This window comes from Lynx rufus, unplaced genomic scaffold, assembly GCF_022079265.1.
Source record: "Lynx rufus isolate CCGP_SWC_20201006 ecotype Redwood Valley unplaced genomic scaffold, mLynRuf1.p SCAF_5, whole genome shotgun sequence".
Taxonomy (NCBI): domain Eukaryota; kingdom Metazoa; phylum Chordata; class Mammalia; order Carnivora; family Felidae; genus Lynx; species Lynx rufus.
Genome location: NW_025814867.1, coordinates 6671514 through 6690812, shown reverse-complemented (window position 1 = coordinate 6690812; position 19299 = coordinate 6671514). Strand labels below are relative to the sequence as shown.

The 19299-nt window shown below is 58.2% G+C and overlaps 1 protein-coding gene across 1 annotated transcript in view; it reads left to right on the top strand.

The window, feature by feature from the left end:
- Nucleotides 1–585: 585 nt before the first annotated feature.
- SCN5A (sodium voltage-gated channel alpha subunit 5) overlaps nt 586–19299 on the top strand; it is a 94806-nt gene continuing 76092 nt past the window's right edge. Inside the window, exons 1-3 of the mRNA XM_047099820.1 lie at nt 586–649; nt 15614–15928; nt 18660–18778. Of these exons, the coding sequence (XP_046955776.1) occupies nt 15656–15928; nt 18660–18778 (392 nt within the window). The 5' untranslated portion in view covers nt 586–649; nt 15614–15655. The remainder of the gene's footprint in view (nt 650–15613; nt 15929–18659; nt 18779–19299) is intronic.

Genomic DNA, 19299 nt, shown 5'->3' with positions numbered 1-19299 from the left:
TGCGCAGGTGTGCGTGTGTCCAGTGCGTCCGCGTGTGTCGTGAGGCCGCATCAGGGTACGTCCCTGTCCAGGGGGCTGAGTATCCCTCGTAGGGTCCCCAGGTCGGTGGCGATGCCTGTGTGTACCCGCCGGTGCGTGCCGCCGTGTGCCCGTCCCCGTCCGCGTGGGTGGCTGCATGTGGCGAAGCGTCCCCGGGTCGGTGAGCGTGCACCCCAGCGTGTGCCCGCGTCTGCGTGTGCCTGTCCGGGTCCGCGTGGGCGGCGGTCTGCGGCCGGGCGCCCCCCGGGTCAGCGTGGGGGTGTGCGCCCCGGCGGGCGCCCAGGGGTTCACCCTCTGAGCGGGCGGAGCGCCACGTGCGGAGTCCGGGGCGCGTCGCTCTGGGGCGGAGCCAGCCCGGGGCCCCAAGCCCCAGGCCGAGCCCAGGCGGGGCCCGCCCCCGACCCCGCCCCCAGCCCGAGCCCGCGCCGCCCGCCGAGCCCCGGAGCCCGAGCGGAGCGGCGGAGCCGAGACGGCGGCGGCGCCCGTGGGATGCGGGGATCGCGCCCCCGGGGCCGCTGAGCCTGCGCCCAGTGCCCCGAGCCCCGCGCCGAGCCGAGTCCGCGCCGAGCCTCAGCCGCCCATCCCGGGGCCCGGGCCGGGGGACCAGCAGGTGAGCGAGCGCCCCCGCGCCCGGGAGCCCCGGCCCGGCCGGAGCCCCCTCCGCCTGCCGCCGCCCAACTTTCCTCCCCGAGGGTCGGACCCTCCAGCCCCTGCGCACCCCCTCCCCTGCCCCGGGGGCGCCCGGCAGTTCCCTCCCCCATCGCTGCCCCCCGAGGCTGGGAGGCGGGAGAAGAAAGGGTGCAGATCTGCCGGGCTGGAGGGGACCCCCGGAGGGGGGGGAGGGGGGGCGTCTGTAATCGCCTTGCGCCCCCTCCTCATCCCTTTCCTTCCGGGTTTCCCGGTGCGCTGTCGAGGGCCGGGGGGGGGGGGGGGGGGGCGGAGGAGCCGCGGCCCCGGCTTCCCGGCCGACCCTGGCGCAGGCTCTGGGAGGGTCTGGGATTGGGACCCGGATTCCCGAGGCCGGAGACCCCAAGGTCAGAGCGGCGACTAGGCGCGCAGTGAGTGTGGTTCCAGAGAGCCGGGGAGCCGACCGAGCAGGGCTGGGGATGGGGGAGGGGGCCAATCACCCCCTCTCTCTGGGCCCCGCCGAGCCGTCCTCTGAGGGTATCCTCTCTGGGACGAGATCTCTGCCCGTCCTGACCTGGGAAAGATCTCTGCGCCCTGAGGGGGCAGAGATTTATATGTGTGTCCTGTCTCTCTGCGCGCTCCGACCACGAAGAGATCTCTGTGCCCTCTGACGCCCCAACGGGGCCGCATCTGGTCTCTGTGTGCCTTGAAGGAGGGAAGAACTCCTTGTGGCCTCAACAGAGGAGATCTCTGTGCGCTGGGACTGGCGAGAGTTCTCTGCCCTCCTCGCTCTGACCTGGGCAGATCCACTCGCCCTGACGGGAGGGAGGCGGCTCTCATTCTCTGCGTTATTTGATCGTCTTTGGTGGCACCGGGAGGAAGTCGTGGTGCTTAGCCTGGTGGAGGCCAGAGATGTGGAGAGTGGTAGTGGTGGGGGGATGCTGGGGACGAGGCCCCGGCCATAGGCCCGCCTTGCAAACACCTGTTGGAGGCCGGTGCACAGATGAATCAGGAAGCCATGACTGAGGTTGGGGCAGGAGTCAGTCTTCTCTCCTGAGAGCCCCGAGACCAGTCCCAGGAGGGCAGGATCCGTCTCCTCTTAGGGTCCTGGGCTGGCATTCCATCCCCCCAGCTGTGTCCCCCCAGCTCCTGCTGAGACCCTCGTCACCTTCCTCCGTGAGCCTGGACAGCTCAGTGGAGACAGACACACCCTATGACCCCACCACGCTGCAGCACCTCAGCCTTCTCCCTGATTCCCATCAAACCCCTCAGGGTCTACGGGGACCCTGAGTAGCAGAGGCCCAGGCCACTGGGAGCCCAGCCCTGGGCACTGCTGTCCTCAACTCCATCTCCTTGCTCCCAACTCCTCCCAGTTGGAATTGGGCAGGTGCACGTGAGTGGGTGGTAATGGAGCGGGAAGGCGGAATGAGGGTGACACAGGCTGATAGCTGAGACCATGCCGCAGTCACAGGAGCATCGGAAGGGGAGGGTCAGGGCACAGCCAGACCGTGGAACACAGATTTTATGCTAGAAGGTCCAGCTCTGTGCTGAAATGAGCCTCGTTGAAGTTTCAATCTAATCCTGTCATCACTGCCACATTGTACAGGGGGAAACTGAGGCTGACGGTGGGCCAAGGACTTACCCAAGGTCGTCTAGAGAGTCAGTGAATTTGGCGCACCACCTGGGGTGAAGATTCCTTGAGAGCCACTTCCTGGGGGCCAGAAGGACCTAGGACTGACCAAAGAGGATCTGAGCAGACAGGGAAGGGGCTCTGGAGTGCCGAGAACCAGCATTCAGCCCGGGGTGGCGGGGGCAGCTGCTGTGCCTCTGAGGTGCTTGGCCTGTCTCTGTGTGGTGCTCAGAGCTGCTCTGGAAAAGTTCCAGGATTGACTCACTCAGCATGAAGACTGAGCTCGGAGTGGTGGGAAGCATCAGAGACAGCTGACAGTTGTGGAGCAGAGGAGGCTGGTGCCCCAGCAACCCAAGAAGGGAGTCCTGGGAACGTCCCGGGACAGAGGTCAGGGGCAGTCTCCGTTCTGCTCACGGGAGGCTAGTTCCCGCTCACCCGTGGGAGGGTTATCGGAAAGGTGTGTAACGACAGGAGTGCGTCCCCTTGCTCACCTGAAAGAGGGCTGATTATCTTCCAGCCGGAAGAGTCAAGATTATCTATCTAACAAAAATAACCTTCCACATGGGTTTTGAAGGATGCATAGGAGTTTTCTAGATGAAGGAGCTACAGTCTAGCCATCAGGACCAGCTACCCAGTGCCGATTTGTGAGACAACACAATTGTTAGTTCAGCGACCCGTTTGGGTCTCATGGTGTGAGGGAGGGAAGAGCAGAAGCTAAAGCCAAGGTCACAGTCACGGGGGCCCTTGTGAGCTCTACTCAGGAATTGGGAATTTATCCTCAGTAATGGTACTAAAAATAGCTAACATTCACTGAGTGCTTTCTGCCAGCCAGGCATGGTACTAATCACTTTATAAGGCTCATCCCCTGAATCCTGGCGTCAACCCTGGAGGCGGGGGACCGTACTAGGGACAGTATTGCAGGTGGCGAAACGGGAGACCCAGAAAAGTTAAATAACTTGCTCACACATCTACTAAGTCGCACATCTACTAAGAAGCAGGCCTTGGGTTTGAACCCAGGTGTCCATATATCTGCTCTAGACTGTCCTACCCCTCTAGTGCAGACCACGGGTGCCACCAAAAGCCTTTCAGTTGAAGGAGAGGAACAGTCAGGTTACCACAGGTGGTGGAACTTGTCGTGTTCCAACTTTCTTCTCTGTTCAGGGACTCGCCGCTTCTCCCGTCCCTAACTTCGATTGCTCATTAAGTGAGATTCCCCACCGCCCTCCCACACTGCGAGCGAAGTATATAGGTTGGCAAGCTTGATAAAGGACAAAGGAGAAGCGACGGATGTTGCGGGGCTCTGAGTGGAACCGTCGGTGCTTCCAGAGAGAGATGCCAACATCCAGCAGTCATTTGGAGGGGAGAGTCCAGCGTTCAGGCAGGAGAGCTGGGCTGGCGGCGGAAACTTGGAATCATCTGCAGAGGCCGGCCCTGGGAGCCATGGCAGTGAATTAGACTGTCCAGCAAGAGTGCAGACCAGAGGTTCTCAACCCTGGCGATGTTAGCATCTCTCGGAAAGCTTTTTAAAATTGAAAAAAAAAAAAATATGCCCAGGCTCCACCCCCAGAGGTTCTAATCCATCTGGCACCAGAAATGTTGAAAGCACCCTGGTGATCCTAATGTGGGATAGAGGGTGCAACACAACAGGGTGGGGGCAGTCCAACAGTCAAGGCCGGAGAAGTCTGCAGAGGAGGCTGAGAAGGAGCAGTCCGAGGGTGGGAGGCAGGCCAGGAGTGGGAGGTGTCACAGAAAGCAAGGAGGGAGCCCGTCCTGGAGGAAGGGGTGTCTTCCGTTTCCTTCTGCCGAAGAGTGAAGAATCCTTCGCGTTCTGAGAAGTTCACGGATAGATCAAAAAGAATGCATAATTTCAAAACGAGTGTCTGTTAGATTGAGCAACAGTAAGGGTGCCCGTGACCTTGGCAACAGAAACTTCCTTAACACCTACAGAATGTGGTGCCCAGCGCAGCCGGACAGTTGTTGAATGAGTGAATGAATGAATGAATGAACGAATGAATCAGTGAGGGTAGGAGCTAGTTTGGAGTGGGTCCAGGAATGAGCATGAGGTGAGGAAGTGGAGACAGCATGTGTAGACAGCTCTCTGCAAGAGTTTGATGGTTTAAGAGGGAGGGAAGAGATAGAGGGGAGCTGGCCGGGGGTGGGGTCAAGGTGGGGGGGGGGAGGTGTAGGGAGAGCCTGAAGTGGACTCTAGGCATGTGTGTTCATGCGGTGCACCCGCGGGCAGTGCTTATAGGGAAAAATACCTTTTCCTCACAGGGAGGGGCCAGAGGTCTCTGCATTGATGTCGTGCCCATGGGGCCTCAGTTGCTCTCAGAGGGGGATTTTGCGGGCAGGAGCTGTGGTTCCTCCTGGGGGTGGGGGGCACGAAGGAGAAGGAAATCTTGGTGTGAGGAGAGAAAGGTGTTCCAGAAAGCAGTATCTGGGGACACGATGAGGTTGTATGGAGCAGGTACCCAGGAGTAGGGGGGCTGGCGTAAAACTCCCGTGGCAAACTCTACAAAGGAAGCAGAGAGAGGAGAAGGGGTGAAGCCAGGGGCAGCCTATGGAGAGAGGCTGGACGTTGCAGGGAGCAGAGCAGGCATGGGGGGAGGGGGTGGGGCGGCTACAGAGGAAGCCGGGACTGGATGCCCACTCTCTTCTGCCAGCCCAGACTGGCCTGAGGTGGAGGTCTGAGGCAGAGTTCAGCCTGAGGTGGTTGGGGAGAGCCTGGATAGGACATTCAGGACCTGCTCTGTGCCATGGAAGATTCTAGAAGGTGCACAATTCAGACACAATAACTGCTCGCATGGAGTTTACCTGCTCCTGGGGAAAGACAGTCTGGATACCACTTAACAAATAGATACAGAAGATAATTTTAGATCATGATCAGGACTATGAAGGAAGTAAAACAGGATGACGTGATGGAGAGACAAGAGTGACCCTAGACTGGCTGGTCAGGGAAGGCCTCTTGAAGGAGGTGATTGAACTGAGACCTGAATAACAAGAAAGAACCAATCCAGAGGACATCTGGAGAAAGAATATCTTATAAAGAGGGAACTGCATGTGCAAAGGCCCTGAGGCAGTGACAGGCTTCTGAGGCATGGGTGGCTTAGGTGGCCAGAATAGAGATAATGAGGTGGAGTTTGATGCCTCAGTTTCTGACCCCCACCCTTTCCATCATCTGCCCCCTTCTGATATGCACGGGTTATACCACTGCCTGGGACTGGCAGTGGTTCCTGGGGACGAGACTATTTTTAGACACAACTCTTCTCTTTGTGGGCCTAGAACATACCGTGTCTTTTTAAGATGATCAATATGGAATGGGTGCTATTTATAGAGCCTCCACGTCAATTCTTGGGGCCTGGGACCCTAAAATGGGGGAGGGAGCCCAGGAGCAGTCTCCTCAGGAGCAAGCCCCATGGCTGGCACAGCACTGGGGCCATGTGACTCATGGACTCTTTGAAACTTGTGTCACCTCCCCTGCCAGGCCACCCTCACCCCACCCTGCAGAATCACAGCCCCACCACCAGCTTCATTTCCTGGAGGAGTATCTGGTGTGCCCCAAGCCCAACAGAAAATGTACTGGTTGTTGAAGCTAGAGTCTGGTGGGACAGTTCTGCGAATGTCTCTTGTCCGTTCCTCACTTTTACTACTCTGGATGGGCAGAAAAGGATACCGAAGACCCTCGGGGCCTGGCAGGTTCACCCCCAGGGCCAGAGAGAAGGCTGCTCAGGGCAGAGGAAACGCGTGGTTGGGGCTGGGGGCTCAGCCTCCCCGGTGGAGGTCAGTGTGGCCCAGAGCAGCCAGGGGAGGGCCCCTGGAAGAGGTGGGATTAGAGTCCCGCTGAGGCGGAGGCACAGAGTTTGGAGAGGTGAAAGCAGGCTGTGCTTGCGGGCCTGTTCTGAGGAGCAAACGTGTGTGCTCTGGGGCTGGAGTTCGGTTCTTCCTCCTCCGTTTCGCCTTCTGACCGAGTCTCCAGGGAGGCCGTGGGAAGCCGCACCTCCCCCCGCCCCCCAACACGGGGGTGTTAAGGGAGTGAAAGAACAGGATAGAGGTGCTCTCGTGGCAGTTGTGTGGGCGCCGGAAGGTCCCTCACCTGCTTGGAGATCCCGCTGGTGTCATCTCCAGGGGCCTGTCCCGTCCTTGCAGCCCTGGAGGCCGAGGGCCAGTGCGGGTCAGCCCGTAGGCTCAAGGTCACACAGGCATTGGGGCGGCGCTAAGCCTGGGCCCCTGTCTCCCTCGCCCCACCCAGGCCTGGCCCGGGCAGTCCCCGTGCTTTCTGGGAATGGATTTTGAAGGGTAGAAAGGCTCTTCCTGGCATTAAAGGATGGTAAATGCCTTTCTGGCGGGTATTGATTCCTCGAAGTCCTGTGTGAAGGAAGGGCCTGACTCCAGAGGCAGTGTTCAAAGGGATGGCAGGGCAGGGAGAGGTTTGGCTAGAAGCACTGATTTCAGTTCTCGGGCTACATTAGCTGTCCCTCCATCTGGCCAGGCTGGGAGATCTAAGACGGGGCGGGGGGTGGGGGGGCTGGAAATCAGGCCACGGGAGGGACCAGCCCAGCCCCATCAATACTTGCTGTGTGGCCATCAGAGCCCCAGCCTCATCGACCTGGGCCCATAGCAGGAAAGTGGTCCAAAGAGCTCCTCAGAGCCAGAGTGCCTGCCCTCTGCTGCCCAGCCCTGCTGCCTGCTTCGGGGCCCATCCCTGGGAAGAATCCAGGCCCTTCAACCCATTCTCCCATCCTCCGACTAAGGGACACCCAGCTGGTGTGGGGGTGCAGGGAGGCAGAGGGACAGAGGCCTGCCCGCCACAGCCAGACTTGAGCGAAAGAAGGCCCGGGAGGTCAGCTGGCCATTTGCAGTGCCAACCCAGCCACCACCCCCACCGTGGTGGGCTTGGATGAGGCACAGACTGCCAGTTAAATAAAGCGACAGCTAGTTGCTAACAAAACTGGAAACCCAGGGAAAGCCCCCACTCGCTTGCTGAGCTGGGTGCCTGTTAGATGTATAATTGCTGAGTTTCTGTTTCAGGAAATGTCTGAGGGAAGGAGAGAAAAATACTCCCTAAGGATCCCCCGGGGGCGGCCGTCCCCAGAGATAGCTGGACTTTGGGGCCTTTCCAGCCCTTGCCTTTTATGATTGAGTTGTTTCTGAAGGGCTTGTCCCCAGATGGGTCACTTATGGTCCCTGTGCATTGCAAAGGGAACTTAGATGACTTAGACGGCAGTCACCAACAAATACACAGTAAAAATCTCAGAAGCATTATGTCGAGCAAGAACATTCAATGCCAACAGCCCATACAGTGGGCTTCTATGTATGTGAAGTTCTAGAACAGGCAAAACTAATCTGTGCTGATAGAAATCAGAGAAGTTGACCGGAAAGGGACCTTAGGGAGCTCTCTGCGGTGATGGGAATGTTTAGGATCTTACCTGGGGAGCGGAGGGGGTAGTTACACAAGTATATAGATTTGTTAAAAGTCGTTCACCTATAGCATCTAAAATCTGTGCATTTTCTTGTTTGTATATTACACCTCAATTTCAGAGTATTAAGGCAAAAGGATTGCACATCCATACTGTGTCAACAGACACTTTTGTGGCATAGATTTTGTGTATCTGTGGGTGGATTGCCTTATCTCTGAGGAGTAAGGGACCCTACGCTCCCCAGGTTTCACTGGGGGAACTTCTGTCTCCCTCAGTGCACACAGTAGGTGCTCCATAAATGCTTCGGTTGCCATGACATCGGTGCACGAAGGCTTTTTTTTTTTTTTAAGCCCAGGTATTGAGCAAAATGAGTTGGAAGAAATGGTGCTAGAAAGAGGCTTAGGATGCTGATTGCTGTCTCTTGGGCACCTGTGTGCCCTCCAGGTGATTCCCAGGCCATAGGTGGGCACCTTTCTGGCCCAACTGTGTGTAGATGCATGGGTATAGATGGTCCAGGGCCTGGGGCAGAAGTGCCCTGGTTGACCGAGCCAGCTCTCTGACTTCTGAGTTCTGTGGTCGCATCGTGGATCATTCAGGTCCCCACCCTGGAGTCCCAGGGCCTCTAGGCAGCCCTGGGCCTTGACTAACAGCTCAGTGCCTCCTGGCACAACATTATAGATCCCTGTGCATGGAGCAGTGAACAGGATTACAAGGCAGACTCGGGCTTGGGGGGGGTGGGAAGAGGATGTCGTGTGCCCTGTGGAGGGGCCCCTGAATGACCTGGGAAGTTTGCAGTTCTCCTGACCTGGCACTGGGAACACCACTGACCCCGAGATGAATGAACCGCTTCCAAGCCCGGTGGGCCCTGTCCGTACTGTGGGGAAGGAGGAGTTTGAAAAAACAGGGGCTTTGGCTGAATCCAGGGCTCAAGCCAAAGGTGCCCCGCCCCCATTCCAGCTCTCCCTTCAGCGCCCACTCCGGAGAGCCCCCCCCCCACCCCGGTCTCAGGGACCCCATTTCATCCTGCCTGGGGAAACACTCGCAGAGCAAGCGGGTGGGGTTTTCCTGTCAGCTGAATTAGCCTCGGCTTCAGCCTGAGTGTTGGAATAAATGAGATGCAAATGAATGTAAATGAGGGCATCCCCAGCTTCTGGGGTGGGCGTGTTCGCCAACGGGAGGGATGGGTGGGGGGGATTCTGCAGGACTTCCCCAGATTGCTGGGGGCTGGGATAGGGACTAGAGAAGGAAAGCCCCCTCAGGATCCTCACCCCCTCCCCAGAGATAGGGCTCGGACTAGACAGAGTTAATGCGTGTGCAGCCTCAAAGGAGTGGAGCCTGCAGGGAGCTGGTTAGCTGAGGCCCTGCGCAAGGACATGCCAATGTGCCTTTGATCCGGGAGCAAGGACCTGAATGCACAGGCCACGAGCACCAGCTGGCACCCCCGCTGAGCCTTTGTCCAAGCTGGTACCCTGGGAGCGCCAGGACTGTGCAGATAATTGCCTGGGCAGGAGGGATGCTGTAGACCCCTCCCACTTCCCCCCTGTCCCCCACCTCCCTCCCAACCACCCACAGCCACTGCCCCAAACCGGGGTGGCCACTTTCTGGTCTGCGGAGGAGGACAACTGTCCTTCAGCCCATCCCTACCCCCCTCCCTGTCCCTCCCCTCCCCCACCCCCAGCTAGCCTGAGGCCCAGCCCAAAGCGGGTGGAGTTCTGTAAGGGTTTAGAGCCTGGTGGCCGGGACACCGTGGTCACGCCATCAGTGGAGATGTAACATGAACTACAACCGCAAATCACATATGCAATGTGAAATGTTCTAGTAGCCACATTTTAAAAAGTCAAAAGTGGCAAGTGAAGTTAATTTGAACATATTTTACTTAACCCAGTATATCCAAAATATCGTCTGTGTAAATCGTAATCCACGTTTAAAAGTTAATGATGGGACCGTTGACATTCTTGACCGTACTAAGCCTTCAGAGTCGGTGCGGAGCGAACAACAGCACATCTCGATGGGCACGAGCCACATTCCACGTGCTCCGTGCCATGGGGGCTGGGTGGCCACCCTGTTGGACAGGGCAATTGGACAGGGCCGGAGCTGGAGAGAGAAACTGCTAAGGAATCGCTTCCGACGAGGGAACTGCTGACTCTCTGGGCATGGGCAGAAATCGGCCAGGGCTCCCTGGGAGCATCTGCCCACGCGTGGGCACGGACAGGTTGGCCAGCCAGAGGAGGCCAACAGGGACTAAGCCAGGGACTCCTAGCTCTGTAGTGGGGAATCACAGACATGCCCCGCCCACGGTAGACCTTGCCCTTTCCTCCCCACCCTCTGTGCCATCAGAGGTGGGAGACGAGGTAGGACCTTGGTCAGGCCTGGCTTCGCACAGAGTGGGGCTCGCTCACTTGACCTGCAAGCATCAGATTTCCCTTTGTGTAACGGAGATAATAACCTCCCCTCTTCCTGGGATTGTTGCAGGGATGAAAGGTGACCCACAGCAGCACTTAGAGCCGTCTCAGACGTATCATGAGCACGTGATACTGCTGGCATGGCCCACCCAGCTCATGGTTGAGGAAACTAAGGTCCAGAAAAAGGGGGCGTTCTGATGCTGTCCAAGCTCACCGTGTGGGCTAGTGGCCGGGCAATAGGAGGGTTAATCTGGCGCTCATTCACTCATTCATTCATTCACCAGGCCCTTCGAGGCATCTCTGCTGGGCCGGACTGTGCTTGGGGAGCTCAGGACACAGCCGAAGGCAGAGGCAGAACAGAAACAGGGAATCTTCCAGAGAGGGAAGTAGGGGAGCCAAAGGTGGAAGCGGAGTTGGGCACAGGGCCCGGCTCTCTGGCCCAGGGCATCGCTTCCTTGCTAATCTCAGCAAGGCTAAGTGGAAATTTCCTTAGAAGCCACCGAGTGGCATTGCGGATGGCTCGGACTCATTTTCCCATCATGACCTGTTGATTTAGGATCCATCACCTTGGGCAGAAAAGTACTCTAGGAAGTCATTTGTAGGACCATGCACACAGTGGGTGCTGCTTAAATGTTCACTGAATCACTCAGTTGATAAAAGGATTCTATGCGTTGAGGTGTTGATTAGTTTTAACTTGTCTTCCTCAAGGAAGATATGAATTCGCTCCTGGTGCCCTCTCCTCCACCTGTGGGGAGTGAGCCTTGGCTTCCTGAGCACCCACACGGTCTCCCTGAGCTTCTTGCTTTAGGACTGAGGGGCAGTGGAAAGCAGGGCCATGGGGCAAGGGCACAAGTTGCCCGAGCCTGCAGGGTGGGAGGGAGGAGCACAGAGCAGAGGAAGCCGGTAGAGATTTTCTAGGAAGCCTGGGAACCACTTCCACGGAGCGCCTTGCATAAATTTACATGGCAAAGAGTATTCTTTGCGTGTTGTGTTCCAGAGGCTCCGATTCCAAGGCGACCAAAGTGCCAGAGGTGGGACCCGGGAGCGGAACAGGCAGGAAGGCACCACAAGGAGAGGATGGGCTGGAGTCCGGTCCCTCTTTACCTGTCGGGTGACCGACCGTTCTGGTTTGTCCGGGACCAAAGGGTATCGCATCTCAGGATGCAGAAACCTTAGTGCTGAAACCAGGGAGGTCCAGAGCATCAGTCCCCAACCCTGGACAGTACCCACGGCTGCACCCTGTCGAGTTCCACGTCATGGCATTGTGACCACCGGGAATTGAGCACCAGCTCTGTGCCCCATACGTTCAGGAAAATCCTCCTTCAGGAAGGCCGCCCGAAGAGACAAAAAATAAGAGACAAGTCCAGAAGGGTCCAGTTTCTGGTGTGGATGCCGGCTGTTCTCCCCCACGGCACCCTCACCCTGTTGTGAATACTGGTATGTATAGGCCAGCGACTCAGAGGAGGGGGGCCCAGCCCTTCCCTAAGAAGGGGTTTTCAGGCTGTTGGGTGAAATCAGACTCACCCCAGGGACCATCAGAGAACAGCCGAGGCCAGGAAGCGGGGAAGGGCAGGGTACCCAGAGGAGGGAGGTCAGTGTGCGTGGGCAGTCACAGAGGGGGTCCTGGAGGAGGTGGGTCGGTGAGGAGAGCCTTCAGGGTGGCCCTGCCATCGCACGGGGCAGGGGACAGTGTTTGGGAATGTCTGAGCCAGGGAGTGATGGAGCTGCATGTAAAGGATGGAAGGAAAGAAGGAGGAGGCCAGTGGCCGTGGTGTCAGCACAGTGCCAGCCGGGTGAGGAGGCCTGTCCCTGGGCAGCGGCGGTGGGAAAGGAGGCGGGGATGTTTGGTGAGGGTTCAGGGGTGTAGCCCGGGTCAGAGGAAAGGATCAGGAGGAACCGATTTGAGAAGGAGGGTTCACGGTCTGCTTCCGTGAAGTCTCGGGAGCCAGCAGCACTTCGGGAGAGATGCCCCCAGTAACCAGAAACTGATAAACTTGAGAGAGGATGGAGTCGGGGGCCCCTTGAGCTTGAGTGAAGCTGACAGAACAGGGGCAAGTGGGCCGGGAAGGGTGATCGGCTGGGAGAAGCCTTTCCAGCCTTTCCAGGGAGCGGACAGACGTGCTGCTTCCAGAGAGCGTGCTCTTGGAATGAAACCAGGTCTGGGCTCCCCCACACGCTGGAGCTGTGCAAGACAGAGGCCCCCTGCTCCTCCCAGCCGGAGGTGGGGCCTCCCTGCAAAGCCAGGGGCCTGACCTCCCAGGCCCGAAGGCTATAGCCGGGCCTGAGCCTGGAGCGTCCTTGGCCCACCCCCAACCCCTCCTTACCTTGGCTTCACCGGAATCCTTGCAGCCAGGGCCCAGCGGGTCTCGGCCACCGGCAGGGCGTGGGCCCTGAGCTGCTGAAGGAAGGGCAAGGCCAAAGCCAGGTGCAGGCAGGGGAAGAACAAGAGAGAAAACAGATCCATCCTGCCCACCCACCACGCACCGCCTGCGGGGGCCAGAGACAAAGGACACTCTTGACTGGTTTACTTTGGAACCTGAGGCTGCCTGGCTGAGGGGGGGGGGGGGGTTGGGGGGGGCGCGCTGGCAGGGAACTTCATCTGGAATCTGGTTTCAGAAACCACAGACTTCCCAGACTTCCTGGGACAAGACCCTTCCTAAGACCCAGGCCCCCATCGTCAGCGCTGCTTTATGAACGTGTTAAACAATAAGATCTAGCAGTGGGTCTAATAAGCATTGTAATTTTGAAGTATCGATAAGCGTTCATGATATTTGAGATGCTTGTGGCACCTGTCATGGGTCCGGGAAAGATCTGCAAGCTTCTGCTGGTCACAGGTACCGCTCACGCTATCGTTTTGCTGCCTACATTCATAATTGAGGGAGGTGCTTAATTGCAGTGAGAAGTTAGTGAGGATGAGGTGTCGTCGTTTCCCCTGCCCCGAACTCTTTCCCGAACTCTTTCCATAGACGAACAAAGGTGTGTCTGGTGTCAGCAGGTCGGAAGAGTGGTCGCCCCGACCAGGGAGGTAGTGACCGGAGGAGAATCTGAGTCTGGGGGACCGGAGACAATTATTTTTCTTGACCTGGGTGCTGTTACCAGGTTTGTTTGGTTTACAGACATTCATCCACCTGTACACTTAGGAGACGCGCCCCGATCTGTGCGAATCATCGATTTCAATACGCGTTTTAAAAACACCTTTACGGGAACAGACGTATATGCAGGTGTCAGCTTGTGCGTGCATGCACACACTCTCTGTCTCTCTCTCTGTCTCTCTGTCTCTCTGTCTCTCTCTCTCTCTCTCTCACACACACACACACACACACACACACACACACACACCAGTATATACTGGTGAGCCTCTGTAGGGTGTGGGCATACACGTGTCTCCAGAACCCTTGCAGGCATGTGGACACAGATGGATACAGTTGAGACAGAGAACACTATTTTTAGGAAATACTTCCAAGTCAAAGAGGAGGCTTCCTGATTTCCTTGACTGGTGATTGCTGATGGTGGAGAGAATTGCCCTACAAAGGGCTGTTGTCATCCAGGCTGGCTTTTTTTTTTTTTCTTTCTTTCTTTCTCCTCCCCCCCCCCCACCTTTTTTAAAAGAAAGACTGATGACTTTATGGCTTTTGTGAACATAATACAAGATCATCCTAACTAATTCAAGCACTAAAGGAAAGTACAAAAAGGAAAGTGTACAATTACCCAAATTCTTACCAGCTAAGGGGAAAAAAACCATTCACCTTTGGTGATGAGTATTACAGACACCTTTCTTTGTTCACTCGAAGATGGAAGCTACACAGAGATCGCTTTTAGAAAATGGGAGCCCACTCCCTCACTTGCTATTTTTAACAGGGATGCTCCTTTAACTTCACTTGGATGGAACAGAAGAACAAGACACCGAAGGATGGGGTGGTTCTTACGGTGCGGCGTCCTGGGACCTCCGCTCTGACTTTCCCTCCACACATTCCTTGCTGCGCTTCCCTGGGGAAGGCTGTGTAGCGCTTGCTCACTGTTTACCTGTCACCTGGCCAGGTGCCTGCCTCCCAGCAATCACGGTGCCTGGTCCTGGGCTCTTTGCGGGCTGTGTGCAAGGGCCGATGCGGCAGATCACTGGGGTCACTGGTGACATGTTTCTCGGGAGTGAGATCAAGGCAAAGCCTGCCTTTGGTTGGCGGAAAGGGATTCTGTCCTGGCAGGGATCTCCAACAGGTGTCCACCCTGCCCTCTTGAGCTGGTGCCCGGCCATTCCTGGGTTTGATGTGGTAATTAGTGACACTGCCTCCCCCTTCCCGGTGGTGTCCCAGTCAGGAGCTGTGCCTACCACATCCTGTTTTGCTGGGACAGTCAGGAGCGCATTCTTTGGCCTCCATGTCATAGGCAGAGCCTGTTCGCACCAGGTCCTGGATCGTTTGAGGCCACTGGGGCCCACATTCCCCCGGTCTGGCGTCATACATGTGTGCCGGTTGGACACCCGCGTGGATGGTGGTCACTGTTGTCCGCTTCTGCTGTCACTTGTTCAGATATGGGAGGAAGGGAGCAGGTGGGGAGGTGTGAGGAGCCTGAGATGCTCCATCTGAGTTTCCCATCTTTGGAAAAATGCTCCCCCTGGGGATCTCGGGGGGGGGGGTCCTCTGCTGCAGCCGTATACACCAGGGGGCCAGCACCTACATGACTGTTACCCTGCTGTTTCCAGAAACCCGTGGGATTTGCCTGCGTCTCATTCGGCAGACACAGATGGCCCTGCAGTTACCAGAGGTTGGCACCCCCGTGCCCCAGGAGAAGTCTGGGCAGCCTTCCCCTGCAGGCGCGTGGTGCTGTGGGGAGACAGGGCGGCCCCCACCCTTTGGCCCCAGCGCCCAGGCTGCGTCTGCCTGGAAAAGAGACCCAGAGTTTGGGCATTGGCCCAGGAGGCCTGTGATCACCCTCCACAGGGCCCCAGGGGTCCCTATAGAAGGGACAAGCTTGAGAGGAGGGATGGCACTGGGTACCTTCTCGTGCCCTTCCCTCACCTATGTGTTCTTCATGATTCCCTCCATCACTCGCTTGTTCAGGACCAGCCCTGCCACAGACCTGCGATAAAAAGATGACAGGCCCCATCCCTGCCCTAGGGAGCGTCCCTCCTAGTCCAGAGCGTGTCAGCACCTTGGTGGGAAGTATCTCAGTAGGCTCGGGTAAGGAAGCAGCAGGTGCAAGGGCTTCCTTTTGTGTCGAGCGGGGCAGAGCAAAGGGCTTCGGCGAGGCAGCCACTCTTGCCTACTTGCCATCAAGCGTGCCCCCTGGGATGGGAAAGGGACTGTCCCGCGGGTCCCCACGCGTTGCCCACAGCCCGGAGGACACGGGGTTTACCCAGGCCAGGGTCGGCCAGGTGTGTCTCTGGAGAGGTTGGGAACTGCGCCCGGGACCCTGCCCGCCAACCTCGTCCTCCCCTCCCCGCCCCCTGGGTCCCGGCACAGCATCAGGCGCCGCGTCTGTGTCTCCTGGCTTCCCCACAGGCCACGCGAGGACCGCCTGGGCCCCAGAAGCAGGATGAGAAGATGGCACACTTCCTGTTACCTCGGGGCACCGGCAGCTTCCGCAGGTTCACCCGGGAGTCCCTGGCGGCCATCGAGAAGCGCATGGCGGAGAAGCAAGCCCGGGGCTCGGCCGCCTCGCAGGAGAGCCGGGAAGGGCTGCCCGAGGAGGAGGCTCCCCGGCCCCAGCTGGACCTGCAGGCCTCCAGAAAGCTGCCGGATCTCTACGGCAACCCGCCCCGAGAGCTGATCGGGGAGCCCCTGGAGGACCTGGACCCCTTCTACAGCACCCAAAAGGTGACGGCCGCCCGCCTCCGTGCCCACGCCTTCCTGCGGCTCCCTGTCGACAGCAGATAGGGAGAGGGCCTCGCCTCCACGTGGGGCTGCGTTCGGGGTAGGCTCCCCGGGCTTCGAGGGAGTGAGTCACTGGTGATCTATATTCCGATCATCTGAATTTTATTCCGGAATAAAAGCCAGAATGACGCAGCCTGATACGGTTTGGTGTTAGAAGGGAAGGAGCGGGCAGAGCCGCGGTTGTCTTGCCTCCTTGTGGAGTGCCCTATTCTGGAAGTCATCTGTGCTTAGACTTCCCCCTCTGGCAGACTCCTCCCCGTCTTGGGTCCCAGCGCACAGCACGTGGTCCCCTCTCCTACTAAGGACACCCTGTGGCCCGCACGCTCTGGCGGGAGGGTTTGCCGGGCGTTGGCCGTGCCCGGGCAGCTCAGGCTGGGGGCCGAGGCAGTGGCTCCTGGGCCTCGCAGGCTGGCAACGGGGACTGTGAGGGCCGGTGGGACATCCGAGAGGGGTGGGGAGGGAGCTTACTCTGCCATTGTCCCCCTGGGTGTGGGGCGGGGAGGTGGCTTTTGTCCACCGGGAAGGGTGACTCAGGCTTCCTCCCAGTAAGGATTTGCACCCAAGAGGTGAATTCCCCCCATCTGGGTACCCTGCCCCGGCCTCACCTCTCAGACCACCAGCAGACATTTGGTGGAGGCCTTTCCCCAAACGGCCAGGTCCTAAGGAAGAAGGTGGCTGGAGGGCAGACAGAGTCGGTATTCACAGGGCAAGTATGAGCATACGGCAGTGTAAGTGCTGTGTGTCTGTGTCACCAGGTGCCTGTGTGTGTGTGTGTGTGTGTGTGACCGTGCCATGAGACTGCATTTAAGAGACCAGGAGCCTGAGGGTGGGTGTGCTGCACAGTTGTCTCCATGTGTGATGTGAGTGGGTGTGCGGGTCAATGGGTAAAGGGAGAGCCCACCCAGTCGACATGCGCAGCGAGAGAAGACACCTTGCACCTGCTGGCACTTGCCCCTGGTTCAAGTGACACAGGTGAGGTTGAGGTCGAAGGCTGGGGCGACAGTTGGGCTCAGAGTAAGGCTGGAAGCTGGGATCCGTCAGGGTAGGTGGGCCTAGGTCCCAGTTGGCCAGAGCGGGAGGTAAGAATTAGGGTGAGGCCAGAGCTGCTGCCCAGTCCAGGTTTCAGTGGCAAATGAGAGCGGCAGTTAGGTGGGAGTCAGCTGGGACAGGCCGGAACCGTGGCAGGAGGACTCGACTGAGGATGGAGGGGAGACTAGGCTGGGCTTTGGGGGGCGGGTAAGAGTTGAGGCTGGAAGCGGCCGGGGACACTGGCTTCCATCCCTGTGATCAGGAATACTTGAACCATGGCCTGGGTCCGACTGTGGCCTCTAACCTTCTGTCTCTCCTTGCTGCCCCCTGGCCACACTGCCTGAAGTCCCGAGGGGTGACACAGGTACCACAGCAGAACTTTTTGTCCTGACACATCCAGTCAGCTTATCTTTCCAGCTCAGATTAAATAGAACTTTGTCTCACCAGCTCAACCTTCGCAGAAGCACAACCCCTGAGCCACCTCAGCTGTGCCGGGCTTAGCCTGGGTGGCGGCGGGGCGGGGGGGCGGGGAAGGGGGGGTGCGCTGCTGTCCTCGAGGGCTGTATCTGCACGTGGCTTAGCCTCCAGCACCTCCTGTCCACTCCCACATCCCACAGTGCTGTGTGGACAGTGTCTTCTGGAAGCCTGCAGAGAGGGTCCGCCTTCGGCTGCTCAAGACCCCCCCCCCACCCCGGGGAGGGGGACACCCGGGTGGCTCAGTCAGTTAAATGTCCAACTCTTGATCTCAGCTCAGGTCTTGATGTCAGGGTTGTGAGTTCAAGCCCCACAGTGGACTCTGTGCTGGGTGTGAGGCCTACTAAAAAAAAAAAAAAAAGAGGGGCGCCTGGGTGGCTCAGTTGGTTGAGTGTCTGACTCTTGATTTCAGCTCAAATCTTGATCTCATGGTGTGTGGGATCGAGCCCTGAGTCCAACTCTGTGCTGATGGCAAGGAGCCTGCTTGGGATCCTCTGTCTCCCTCACTCTCTGCCCCTCCCCAACTCGTGTGTGCATGCACACACACAATAGATAAATGAATAAACAAACAAACTTAAAAAAAAAAAAAGACACCCCCCCCCAGTGGGGGGAGACGCTAGGTCATCGGTCATCTCCTCTGGTGGGGGCTGCAGGGCTGACACCTGTCCTGGACTCAAGGAGACAGGGCCTCAGGGCTGGGGTCTGCGTTTTGCCATCCCTGCTTCTCACCTGTTACAGTCTTCTCGAGGACCAGCTCCCTCATCAGTCCCTGTGGCCCCAGCGGGCAGGGAGGGGTCGGCAGGGGGAAGGGGAAGGAGCTGATCCTGGCCAGATCCTGGCCTCTGCTGTGATAACAGCTCGGCTGGGCGCATGCGAGGCCTCTTCCTGTTAGGGCCGTAATTTTGAAACGTAATTATGCCAACCTGGCGTTCCCCTAAACTTGACCTGATCCCACTGCAGCCGTGGGCAACACCGTGAGGGCCCATTGACCTGCCAAACACACCAGCTGCCTTCCTTCCTCCCCCTCCCCCTCTCTCAGTCCCTCTTTTTCTCCCACCCCACCCCTTAGCCAGGGTTCTAGGGCTCTGAGCCGACACCTGCCCCCCAGAATCCTCTCTCCACAAGGGCCGAGGGGCCACCGCCCCAACCTAAAACCCCTCTCTGTTCACAGACCTTCATCGTGCTGAATAAAGGCAAGACCATCTTCCGGTTCAGTGCCACGAATGCCTTGTATGTCCTCAGTCCCTTCCACCCTATCCGGAGAGCGGCTGTGAAGATTCTGGTTCATTCATATCCTTTGCAGTCGGTCCGTGCTGTGCATCTTCTCTGGGCCCCACGAGGAGGTGGGCAGGGTGTTTAAGGCTGAGAGCAGGGCCGTCCCCGTCCCGAGGGCCCAGGCAGCACAGTCATCACCTGGTGGCCGGTTGGATGGGCAGGCTCTTGGGCCCCACCCCACACCTGCCAAGTAAGCCTCTGCGTTTCAACAACCTCCCAGGGGATTCTCGGGCACGGGGAAGTTTGGGAAACCCTGCTTCTTCAGGAGAGAAACGTCCTGGAAGCCGAGCTACTAAGGGATCCTTAGTAGGGATCCTACTAAGACACAGGCCTGTCAGGGTCCCCTGACTCCGATATTGGCTCCAAAGTCCCCTCCCGCTGCCTCCCCACCCCCTTGCAGCAGGTCACCGGGGCTCAGCCAAGGAGAAACCGCTTCCTGGTAAAGAGGCCTCTGGTGCAGTCACACGTGGGCATCCTTCGAGGGAGGCGACACTTGCTTTTTGATTAGGTGTTGACAAAATGTTTGCAGTTTCAGA